Source organism: Camelus dromedarius, chromosome 22 (genome assembly GCF_036321535.1).
Source record: "Camelus dromedarius isolate mCamDro1 chromosome 22, mCamDro1.pat, whole genome shotgun sequence".
NCBI classification, from domain to species: domain Eukaryota; kingdom Metazoa; phylum Chordata; class Mammalia; order Artiodactyla; family Camelidae; genus Camelus; species Camelus dromedarius.
The window spans coordinates 11,059,566-11,071,791 of NC_087457.1; the positions used below are offsets into that span (position 1 = coordinate 11,059,566).

The 12,226-nt window shown below is 48.2% G+C and overlaps 1 protein-coding gene across 1 annotated transcript in view; it reads left to right on the top strand.

Moving 5' to 3' along the window:
- The window catches only part of SFRP1 (secreted frizzled related protein 1), a 35,464-nt gene extending 23,833 nt beyond the window's left edge, over window positions 1–11,631 (top strand). The window contains exon 3 of the mRNA XM_010976928.3: window positions 8,079–11,631. Within this exon, the coding sequence (XP_010975230.1) occupies window positions 8,079–8,401 (323 nt within the window). The 3' untranslated portion in view covers window positions 8,402–11,631. The remainder of the gene's footprint in view (window positions 1–8,078) is intronic.
- The last annotated feature ends 595 nt before the right edge of the window (window positions 11,632–12,226 follow it).

The window sequence follows — 12,226 nt, forward strand, 5'->3', positions numbered from 1 at the left end:
TCTGAGGGAGCCCAAGGGGCCGATGCTCTCAGGGGCTCGTCTGCAGGCCCCTCCTGGTCCTGGGGACTGGTGACAGGCTCCTCGGTAAAGAGTTTGCCAGACTTGCCCCCCTGCTGCTCCATTTGGGAACTTCAGCCCTCTGTGCAAGAGAAATTTAGGAAAGAAAGCTAGTCACTGGGAGTCAGGCTGTGTGATTGAGCTCTGGTCCCAGGCGGACTTTTCACCACTGCTGTTGGAGACAGTGTCTCTGCCTGCTTGTCCTGTTGTCCCAGAATCTGCAAGGACCCCATGTTTCCAGCTCCTTGCTCCAAGGAACTGTGGCCTAAAGCCCCGAGCTCTGGGCCGACAGGCAGGGAGCTGGTTATCGGCAGAGCTGTGGCCACAGCTGAACTAGGTTTAACGTCCCATCCCGTTCAAAGTAAATAATCTGAAGTCTAACCTAATTGATTTCTATCTAAAAAATGATCAGGTTGACAAGCTCTCTAGGCCACCCCCTCCTCCCAAATAAACGGTTGAAAAAGCAGAAATCTTACTCAAGCAAAACCCTTACTAAGAAGTGCTAATTAACACCACGCTAATTAATTGAATGGGGAGTGGAGAGCCTGGAAATGTAATCTTTGTGTCTTTTAAGAGCTCCCATTTTGTGATTCACTGACATTTCATATATATTTCAGTTCTTTACTAGGCAACTGCTTTTTTAAAAATGAAAGTTTTTTTTTTTGCTCCAGAATAAATGCAATTTAAAAAGTCAAATAATGTTAAAAGGCTGTTAACAAAAGACTTCAGTCCTCTGCCCCACTAATTCCCACAATCCAGAGGTAATGATTTTCAAGTATTTCAGCTATTTCTTATGATAATTAGCAAAATGGAATAAGTAAATAGCATACTTAATTTTAATTTTTAACTTTTAGACATGACTTACTGATTTTTCATTATTGAAGGCAAAGGTTTATCTGCCTTACTTTTACTTCTTAATTTTAATTTTTAGACACTTAATTTTTAATTAAATTCTTAATTTTAACTTTTAGACACTACTGATTGATTTTCTATTATTGATAATAAAGATTTACTCTGTCTCATACTATATCCCCACTTCTCCCCATTCTTTCTAGTATGGTTATATCGCACTTTTGGCTAAATTAATATTCAGTGTTTAAATTATGATAGTTACGTAAATATTATTTGCAGCTGAGCCATGTAGTGTACCGCGTTTATATTTCCTTTCCTGTACTACTATTTCCCTTGAAATAGTAGTTGCCTCATTTTATTTTCCTAGTTCCTTATGTTTGTGTGATGAATGCAGCCCCAAACCTTCCTGCAGGTATATATCCAATCTGCCTGAGCCCTCTTCCCTCCTGTTTCAGTCTGGACTGGTTGAGACTTTAAGCCTGCCACACAGTTGTTGTGGAAAAACCATGTTAAGACTCCCATTGCTCTTATCTAATGTTAGATCTTCAGTTTCCCCATCCTGGGTCTTGTTCTGCATTTTTGTAGAGCACATCATGGAGCAGTTTTCTAAGAAAAAAATACATGGAAGATCATATTTTTTTTAAACCATTGAATATCTGAAGATGTCTTTAATCTCCTCTCACACATTGATTGATAGCTTGGCTCAGTATTGAATTTGGGAATTGTCAAGACATCGATCCATTATCTTTCAGCTTCTAGTGTTGCTGTCGATGAACTCGGGGCCGTTCTGATGCCTGGTCCTTTGCAGTTGATCCATCCTCTCTTTGTCTCTAGTGGATTCTCTTTATCCCTGCTGTTTCCACACGTCATGATTCACCGAGCTGGCCACTGTTTAATCCGAGAACGCATGTTCTCATTTCTGGAAATTTTTCTTGTATTATTTCTTTGGTATTTTTCTCCCGTTTGTTTTCTTGGTTCTCTCGTGTTCAGATATTGAAACTCCTGGGTTGACCCTTTATCTTTCTTTCTCCTGTTTCCCGTCTCTGTCACTTTGTTCAGCTTTCCAGGCAATTTTTTCAGCCTTCTCTTGAAGCACTTGTATTGCATCCTTTACTTCTGTGCTCACCTTTGAAAATTTCACACATTCTTTCTATTCTCTGAACATCCCCGTTAACAGCTTTCCATTCTGGTTTCACGAATACAGTATCTTATATTATCTTTGTAAACAGTTTTGCAGTGCGCTCTACCTTGTCTCTTATCTCCGCTTTCTTTTTTTCTGTGTATTGGGTATGTTTTAGTCTGTTGTTCACAGTTAGAGGCTTTCCTTAAACGCCTGCTGATCCTTGGCTGGCCACTGGAGTTTTAAGAGGCAAGCACTGGACTGGAGCTCTTTGTGTGTCTGTGTGGCCTGTGATTTGTGGGCCTCAGTTTAGAGTTCTTCTGGGGGAAGCTGTAGGTCTTCTCTTTAGGGTCACTTGTTTCTTTAGCTGAAAACCCTGCAATCCTCTGATCGGGGATACAGCTGTAGTGTCCTGAGACCGGAGGGTCTCACTCTTTACTGTGCAGACTTTCATTCAACCCCTTTGATGTCAGTGCAGCTCCTTCCCACCCTGTCCTCCTGTGTGTCCTGTGTCCACAGGCCCAGTCTGTCTGGTTCAAACCTGTACAGAATAAACCTCTCGGCTGCTGCTGGACTTGGTGAGGGGCTGTCATCTGGCTTTATGGCCGGGCTCGTGGACCTGAGTGTGCTTGTGCAGACTTGTCAAGCCCCATATTTAAGACAGTCCCTGTGATTGCATTCAGAAGCACCTGGTGGCCCCAGATCCCGAGCAGTTCTGGGTCCTGCCGGGTGGATCTCGGCAGCTGACTTCCAGCTTTTCTTCTCCATTTGCTTTCTGTCACACTGAATGTGGTGTTCTCGTTTCTCTTCCCGTTTTCTTCCAAGTGTTTGTAATTTTTTTTAAAGTATCATTTTACAGGCGTGGAAATGATTGTGTGCTCAGTCTAGCATGTTGGGCTACACGTGGTCAGTAGTAACGTTTCACGAACATTCTAGACGCTTGGGGGTTGCAGGGAGGGAAAACCTTTTCTCTCCATTCCCGATTGGCTTTTAGCTCTCTGGGATTCACCCTCGCCCCCTCGGGTCCTGGCTCCCGCAGGTCATTAGTGACCCTGCCAGCTAAAAACTGTCACCATCTGCCTCCACAAGGATTAGGTCACTGGCCACTGCACTCGCTGACCTCCAACACACCCTGAAAGGAGGTCAGGGTAGAGACTGGGAATGAGGCGCTCTGTGCTCTGGGAAAAACTGGCAGAACAGGCCTTCAGAGAGTCAGATATTTTCAGAAGATTTTATGAGCCCAAGTTCTTGCATCTCCTCATATCTAGAAAAGCACTGAAATCACTAATGGGGACATCTGCTCCTTGTGACCAGCAGCAGCCTCTGCCAAAACGTGTGCTTGACTGCACGACCCCCCTTCACCAGAATCTCACGTGTACTGACCTCCCCACCTCTTCAGGGCCGCTCCTCAGAGCTGTCCGACAGGCTGCCTCCCTGGCTACAGTCCTCATTTTGCCCCAAAGAAAACTTAACTCACAGCTCTCACGTTGTGCTTTTTTTTTTCAGTCGACACTCCCTATCGCCATGGTGAGCCATCTGGCCTCACACTCAGCCTTAAACTGTGCCGCATTTGGGATTCAGGGACCTCCCTTCCATATGAAGCGCCTCTTGCCGGTGCTCTCGGGGACGGTGGGCCTCCTGGTTTTCCATCTGTGCCTCATGACTCTGCAAGGACCCTTCGTCCTCTCACCCTGGCCACGGTCCCTCATTCGTGCCTTTCCTCTGTACTTGACTCTGTGACCGTTACCTGTAATTGCTTGTCTCACAAAGCTGGTTTCTGACTCAGCCCCCTTCCAGCTTTCCCATCGGACCCTTCCCTCATTCCTGCAGCAAGTCCACAGTGTCGGTTGTATAAATGGCCTTTGGCCAGTGGCTGCCTCAGGTCCCGCACCCTTTCTGGGCCACGGGAAACATGGGGACACCATTAGCATAAGCAGGTCAGAGAAAGAGATGGCTTTGCAGGGCATGTGGGTTTGAGGTGAATGTCTTGAATTTCCTGTTTTCATTTCAGCCTCAGCAGTGTGGCCGGGCCTTGTGGGGAGGTTCCCAAGGAAGTCAAATTTGTGAGCAAAAAATATGGTTTCAGTGACTGAAAACTATGGAAGGGACCTTTAAGGGTCTACCTGAATATAAGGGGTTATTTATTTTAAGGTTGCAGAGAAAGACCCCGACAGCCCCTAACTGCAACCTGACGTTTTGGGTTTTCAAAGGTTCTGAATTCTTGCTGGCAGTGACCAGCAAGGTGAGAGGTGGGAATTATATTTCACTGTTGGAGGATGTTAAGTTGTTGCTAAAAATTAAACCCCCAAAGCAGTGTTTAGTTTGTGTTTTGTTTTGTTTAGCTCGGGGTCCAGTAGTTACAGGTAGTTGAGATCAAGGGCCTGAGACGGTTGTAAAATTATCATGAGTGTGAGACCAGCACGTGGGGAAGGAGGGAAGGATGCAGACAGGGTGGTGGACGGTGCTGGAGGTGAGCTTTGCTGCCTCCCAGGATGGCCCAACACAGCCCTCTGGATGGTCAACCTGCCAGGTTAGCAGGCAGACCGACTGCACTCTGCGTTTTACAGATGGGAAATGCAGACTCTGGGAGCTCAGATCCAGCCTTTGTGGGCACGCAGTTAGAACCCAGGACCTGGTACTCTATCCAGCACACCAGCTGTGGGCCCAGCTGCTGCCTCCTCTTCCCTGCCCACCACGCCCATTTGCACCACAAGCAGTGAACACAGTCCATGGGGCCAAATCCCTGGGGCCTGGGCACTGTCGGCATGGTGGAGGCTGGGTGAGGGGAGAGGAGGTGATGATCAGTGCCCCCCTTACCGTCCCAGCAGCCCCTGGATGTGGCGTGGTGGTGGGGGAGGTCGCACACAGACCCACAAGGCACGGAGAAATCAACCTTGGACGGCTAATCGCCTATCCAAACAGTTGGTAATCTGCAATCCCTAAAATAAACCCTTGAAAGATGGAAAGATGTTAGTAATTTCTGGCCATATGTGCCTCCTCTCCCCACCTCCAAAAAGAAAAGTGAGCCAAATGGCAAGACATAAAGCGTCTAATGCAGAACACATTTTCACCATTGGCTTTCCCCCCTCCCCGCGGTCCCCTCACCCATTTGAACGAAATTCCTTTACACGGTCATGGCAGAGGGACATTAATTTTTGATTTGCGTCGTGATTAAAAGCAACACAATCAAAAGAGGAAAATAGTTTCCACTGAAGCAGTATCATTTGAAACCCCATCCTGGGAGAGTAAGGAACACCGCGTGGTCTTTGGGGTGAGGCGTGGGTTCTAGTCCCACTCCCCTTCTTAGAAACTGTGGCCTCCTGCTGTCATTATTTACCCTGAGTCCAGCCCCTGATTATAATCAGGAATAGAGATGGTGGCTGTGAGCAGTGAGTCAGGAGCCACCCCGGGAGCGCCTGTCCTGTAAGCGGAGCCCGGCCCGCGGTGGGGGCGCGCCCCTCTTGCAGGAGCGAGGGTGCCTCCCTCCCTCCTGGTGATGTAAGCCAGCCTCCTACGGCAGCGGTGGGTCCCCAGTCTCAGACCTTAGGAAGTGGCTCAGGCCTCACCTGACCCATCAGGGCACCTCTTGGACGGCCATGGGAAAGAAGCAGATCTGTCCTTGCCGCCTGCCTCCTTTTGGTCAGTGGTTTCCCGCGGTGCAGAGGGTGGGCGGAGATGGAGCCCTGACTCCCCCCGGGCCTGGCCAGTGAGTGTCCTCTGGCTGGCCCCTCACTCAGCCCCACGGAGAGCTTTCTTGTTCAGCGAGCCACAGACTCACACGGGTGAAATCATTTCTCAAGGGACCCACCAGGTACGAGGATTGTAAACCAAGGGGAGCTGAACCAGGGGTGGGCCTGTTTGGGCAGATCTGGGGGGAGCTCCGGGAGGGGTGGTGCCAGCTGCTTCCTAATCTCTGCTCTCCCACCTGCTGGTCTCCCTGCCTCCATCCACGGGGTGGGGGATGGACACGGGAGGATTCAAGCAAAGTCAGAAGTATTGGGTGGTGGCTGGTTCGGTGTGCGGAGGCCTGGGCCAGCCTGGGAGGTCGGCACTAACCTCAGGGAGCGCCTTCTGCTGCTCGGGCCAGTCCCCAGAACCCCTGCCACCCTCGGGGGCGAGGCCTTTCTTAAGGGCCGCAGGCCTGGGGTGTTACATGGGGCTCAGTGTCTGCAACATTTCGAACTCTCTGTGTAAGAAAGAGAAAGTTGTGGAGACCAGTTTCGTTTCCTGGTTTTGACACACTCACTAAAGGTTTGCTCCTAGGATTCCTCCCTCCTCCTTGTTCTCGGGTTAGCCAGAGTGTGCTTTGTAATCAACTAACTATTAAATAACAAAGCCTTCACAAATGCAGTCTTTTTCTTTGCCAGAGCTGCCCCTTTCGCCCGCCCGGGAGAAACTCTTACCAATTTGTAAGTAAAGTCATTTTGAAATGTGGATGAAACAGGGACAAGAGTCTGAGCCCTTTCCCCTTATTTTCTTGGTCTGTTTAATGAGCGCTCTCAATTTCAGATTCGTTATAAGGAGGTTTGTGACTAGAGAGTCAGCCTGAATAGCCCAGTGGTTGAAAGTGCTTGTTCAGCCCATGGGTTTAAACTTAGGGTTAGTGACTTTGGGCAGGTAAATGTAACCCTTACGCCTCAGTTTTCTCATCTGTGAAGTGGGGGAAATAATCGCACCTTCCTCGTGGAGTTGTTAGGTTGAACAGAGGAAAGGCTTGGGGGAAACAGCTCCCTTCCTGGCATCCGTATGCTTTCATCATTGGCTCCTGTTATGTGGTTCCGGTCTTTCCTCGTGGAGTGTAGGTGGAAGCGAGTGATTAAAAAGAGGGGGCTTGGTGATTCTGGATTCAGAGGAATTCAGAGGAGATGGACAGATCATCTGGTGGCTAGCGTCTAGAAATGATTTTCATCTCCTTTATAACTATCAGGGGCTGGGCATTCTTTGCGGGGAGTTGATTGTCATGGGGACGCCATGTTTGTGTTTTGGGTGCATTTACAAGGTACAGAGCACCTCCACGCTAATGCATCATCACTAGCTGACCCTGTGCAGCCAGCACTGAAGCGTGTGGTCCACACCCTGACACTGAAATATGTTGACTCAGGCTGTAGAGACCAAAAGATGCGAAGGTGGGGTTGGCAGAAGGGCCGGTTTTCCCTTTCTGTGGGGGACTGCGCTAAGGACAGAAGCAGCGCACGCACCGTGTTGGGTGGGAGGGGCCATCAGCTGGATTTATCCACCAGGACTTGCTCAAATGGGTCAAGAGGTGGAAGTCGAGTTTGGGTCTGTAGGTTTGCACGGTGGACAGGCTAGCACATTAGTGGCACCGGTACTGGTTGACTAGTGAACAGCCCATCAGCAGTCCCTGCCGTTTGAACTCCCTGGAGGCACAGTGGTACCAACTCTGGTTTCTCCGATGCTGAGCTTGGACACTGATATCTGATGCAGTCAAGCATGACAGTTTGAAGCTCCCTTTAGCTTCCCAGTGCTGAATGTGAGCACAGAGGTTCTGTCTTGTCCTGTGTCTAGGACCCAACTTGCAAGGCATTTGAGGTCCTTTGAATGTTAAAAGAACTAAACCAGTAACTTTCTCCTTTGAAAAAAACTAGGGGTAAGTTTTCTCTTTGAGTGCTGAGGTCTGTAGCGTTAGATTATGTGGATCTTATCAGATTAAATGATCCCTACTTCTCATAAGGCATTGTGTGATGTTCCAAGTCACTGAGTTATAAAAAAAAAAAAAGAGAGAGAGAGAGAAATATGATTTGGTTTTGAGCATTTATTTGGGAATCTCAGGCATCCGGTGGCAACGATTGAGATATTGTTAGAGGCAAAACAGGGGCAGAATCAGTGCATGGAGATGAGCTGGGACCTTGGTCCTTCTCTAGAAAACTGCCTGCCTCTTTGTTTACATGCCCTTTGGCTCGTATTTCTCCAGCTCACCAGCCCTCAGCTTGGGTGGTTGTTGGAGGTGAAAAACCGGGTTCTAAACTGCTCTCTCCCCTGTCTCTCTCCCCTCTCCCTCTCCCTCTCCCCCGCCCCCACCCTTCTCTAGCCCTAAGGATGAAAATCAAAGAAGTGAAAAAAGAAAACGGCGACAAGAAGATTGTCCCCAAGAAGAAGAAGCCCCTGAAGCTGGGGCCCATCAAGAAGAAGGAACTGAAGAGGCTGGTCCTGTACTTGAAGAACGGGGCCGACTGTCCCTGTCACCAGCTGGACAACCTCAGCCACCACTTCCTCATCCTGGGCCGGAAGGTGAAGGGCCAGTACTTGCTGACGGCCATCCACAAGTGGGACAAGAAGAACAAGGAGTTCAAGAACTTCATGAAGAAGATGAAGACCCACGAATGTCCCACTTTTCAGTCGGTTTTTAAGTGATTCTCAGTGGGCGGGTTGGGGAGGGGCGTGGCTTGGGGCGTGGCTTAGGAGGGGTGGGGCCAAGCGGACACACCCGGGGGTCACACCACCCCTGCTCCTGCTGCTGGGGAGGGCTTTGTAATCCAGTAGCTTTGCCCTCGCAGCATCCTTCTCCCTCCCTGCCTCCCTCCCACCTTTCCCCCAGCACCGCCCTCCAGACCCCACTATAGCCGATATTTAAAGCCGCACGCCCAGGTCAGGAAACCCATTTAGATTAGGAAGCTTTTGAAGACCGACAGTGTGGAGCAGCAGGCCACCGGGGAAAGGGAGGGTCAGGGACCATCTCAACCAGAGACGCAGTCCCTCCAAAAGAAAACGCTGCCAGTGAGGAAAGGGGATTGGCGGCCAGTGGGAGGCGGCAGCGGACGACGTTAGGTGCTGCCACTTTCTTCGTGACCTGCAAACTGCTCGTGGAGCGATCAGCTAATCTCTGCCTTTGGAACTAGAAAATTCTCACTGCTGATAAGACGCGTGGCGTTTCTCTTTGTGTTTTTGGCAGAAACAGACACCCACACCACCCTTACCACTTAAGAGCAATTCCAGAGTGTGGCAGGTCCAGGAGGGGCTTGAGAAACAGTGAAAACCAAGGGAGGGGCCCGCCCCCACCCGACCCCCTCCCGGCCACGTGCGTCTTTGATCTGAATATCGGCCAGTTTCAGATGCCCTGGAGATGTTACCATCTACCCTGGGCATGGTCACTTCTCCTGACACTTGGAGGGCAGCAGGTGCCTGCATTCAGGTGGGGAAAAGGAAACTTCGTGGGCACCAAACCTATGGCCTGACAGAGATGATGCTGTGTAGACTGAGAAGGCAACTGTTACTGGTTTTCAAGCAACATAGTTAAAGGGGAAAAACAAAAGAATTTAGAGCAGCCCAGCAAATTGCTAGTGTGGGGTGGATGGTCGTGGGGTGAGGAGCTGAGTATTCTCATGCATCTGTTTGTTCATTTCACACTGTTTTAAAGAACAACAACAAAAACCCATTTACTTTTCAAGGTTGAAAAAAAAGTCTTTGTTGAGCATCTGGAAGGTGTGCTAAGACCAGTGTCTCTTGGTGCATCTGAGGCAACTTTCTAGCTGAGTGGAGGTCTCACTGAGCATTTTCATGGGAGGTGGGTTCTGCCAGTAGCGTAGCCGGTGGACCCTCCTTCCTGAGGAGTTCTGGGTGGCTCTGGACCCAACACAACCTAATCAAATCTCACAATGCTCCCATTCTTGTCTTTCCTGTGAAAAAATTAATTCCTATAAACTTGGTTGCCTACAGATCAAAGAAATTCAGAATGGCCTGCCTGCCTGTCCTGCACATCAAAAAATTGTTTTGTTGTTGTGTGATTTTTTTTTTTCCATTTCTGCAGAGGGAAAGTTAAGTTCCAAGGGTCCTCATCCAAGGAGAGCGTTTCAAAAGCAAAGCATCTTTAGTTTTTCCCAGGGGCCCTAAGGTAATTCTCAAAGCCATTGTGTTTAACAAGCGGCATACATAAACCCATCCACTTCTTCAGCAACTTGACCCCTCTTGTACAATGTATAGGAAGCAGTTCTGCCAGTCATGTTAATTTCTTCCTCAAGCCTGATCCGTAATTCTCTGTGGCACTTTGAGGACTTTAGTGGTTGTCCCTCTGGATGAATATTTATCCCCGATCCGATGTTGCAGTGAGGCTGGGAATCATCACCCCTAGGGCTCTGTCTGCCCTGACACCAAAATAACGGAGGATTCTGTTAACTTCTGAGGACTCCACTCCGCAAGCCAGCCTGCCAACTTCATTACCTACCTGAGGGTTATCCTGATCAAATGAACCCCTCACAACTAGTGATGCTTCATTTCATACGTTCTTTGGGGTTCCCTCTGACCTTTAATCATAAAGCGTTGGGGAGCTTACGTGATCCGCCTGTAATTTTGGATGGGTTTTTTTTTTTTTTAATGTGTATATATATTAGTCCATTAGGAATATTCCACTTTCCTATTGTCAACTGAAATGCAGAGCAATTTCATGAGTGCATGGATCCGGGTCTAAGTTTTGGTTGATTAACTCAATCGTTCAGTGTTTATGTGTATCTGCTTGTTTGGACAGAGCATGTCATGCAACAAGGCCTCTGTCCTGGGCACGGGTCTTTGGAGAGGGCTGTATGTGGGGCAGAGGGGTTGCTGTAGAAAGATTAGGAATGAATAGGTGGCCACGCTGCGCAACTCTCTCAGTGGGGATTCTCAGGTAGGAAGCAGTGTTTCAGAAAGAGTTCAAAATAAATTGGAAATGTGAAACACAACAGCAAGTTTTACACCAGCTACAGGGTCCCAGGACCGTGGACTCGGGACAGCCCTGTCTACCACACATCAGCAACTTAAGGGCAAAGGGAGGCTTTGAGCCCGAAGCTGCATTTTATCACAAACTTTTGTCTTTTTCAACAAAGGATATAGCAGAACCAATGTGCAGACTCATTGACTTGGTCATTGGTTTTCAAAAGGGGTCTGTCTGTGATTCGGTAATTATTGCTAGTGCAAAGGTCCTATTTGTCAAGGTTTAAAATAATCATTCTGGGTGGAATCCTCTGAGGCCATTGGCCAAAATCAGCTAAATCTTTGGAAGAATATCAGTGTTTATCTTAGAAGATAGAAAATGAGATGAGAATTCCAAGAACTTTATTTTTAGGGTACCCGGCATCACTCCTGGTTCTCGGTGCCAGTGAGTTAGCACCGAGGGCTTCTCAAGGCAGAAGCCAATCAGAACTCCAGTTTTCATCTGGTCTGTAAATTACAGAAAATCCCCTCCCTGAACCTAGAAGCTGTTTTTCTCATCAGACTCCAAGTCCCTAGTTGCTGTAATTCCACAGACATGCTGGGCTCAGCTGCTCTGTGGTGGACGTGCACCTTCGGAAACGCCCCTGGAATGATGTCCTGGCCCTTCTGACCTGTCACCAGCAGAAACATAGGACACAGACGAAATTCCTTTTCCCTCTAGTCCTTTCACATAGCACCCTTCTTATAGAGTCTCAATCTTTTACAAAAGCTTCGAATACTGTGAAGATGTTTTACATTCCATTTCATTTGTGTGGTTTTTTTTTTTGAACTGCATATTACCAGATGTTTTGATGTTATCACTTATGTTAATAGTAATTCCCTTGTGTGTTCATTTTATTTTCATGCTTTTTCTGCCATGTATCAATATTCACTCGACTAAAATTCACTCACTTAATCAACGGTTATGTGCATTGTGACTTTTTCACCTCCCGGAATACACCACACAACCTCTTCCACTGCACACCCCTCCTCTCTTGAGTGTGTTCAGAGATATTTTCCAGTCCTGGTTTAACGGGTTTCAAATGGTAACAGGGCATGGTGGGCTGGAGGAGAAACTGGGAGGCATTGCAGGCATCCTCACCTGCGCCCCATGTATACCACCTGCTCCAATGAATGAATTACCGAAGTGTTTCTCCTGGCTGTTTGGCTGTGTGTGTTTCAGATCAGAGAGAAGGTTAAATACTTGCTCTCCAAGAATGTATTTTCCAACCCTGCCTGATTTTCTTCTCCATGTTTTTTCGGTTTCAGATTATCTTTCCCCTCCAGCCAACTCAATGTTGAAATTCCAACTCAACCTGGAAAACTCTGGTATCTGGAGTTTTAGACCCACATGAACCTTAGAGGTGACCCACATCTGCCCCTTTAATTTACAGATGAGAAGCTATAATGTGGGTTGGTTAGAATTTCCCGAGGAGTTTGGGGCTTCCAGGTCACTGGCGTGGCTGGCACCAGAACCAAGGGCTTCCAAGTCCCTGTCCTGTGGGTCTGAATCAC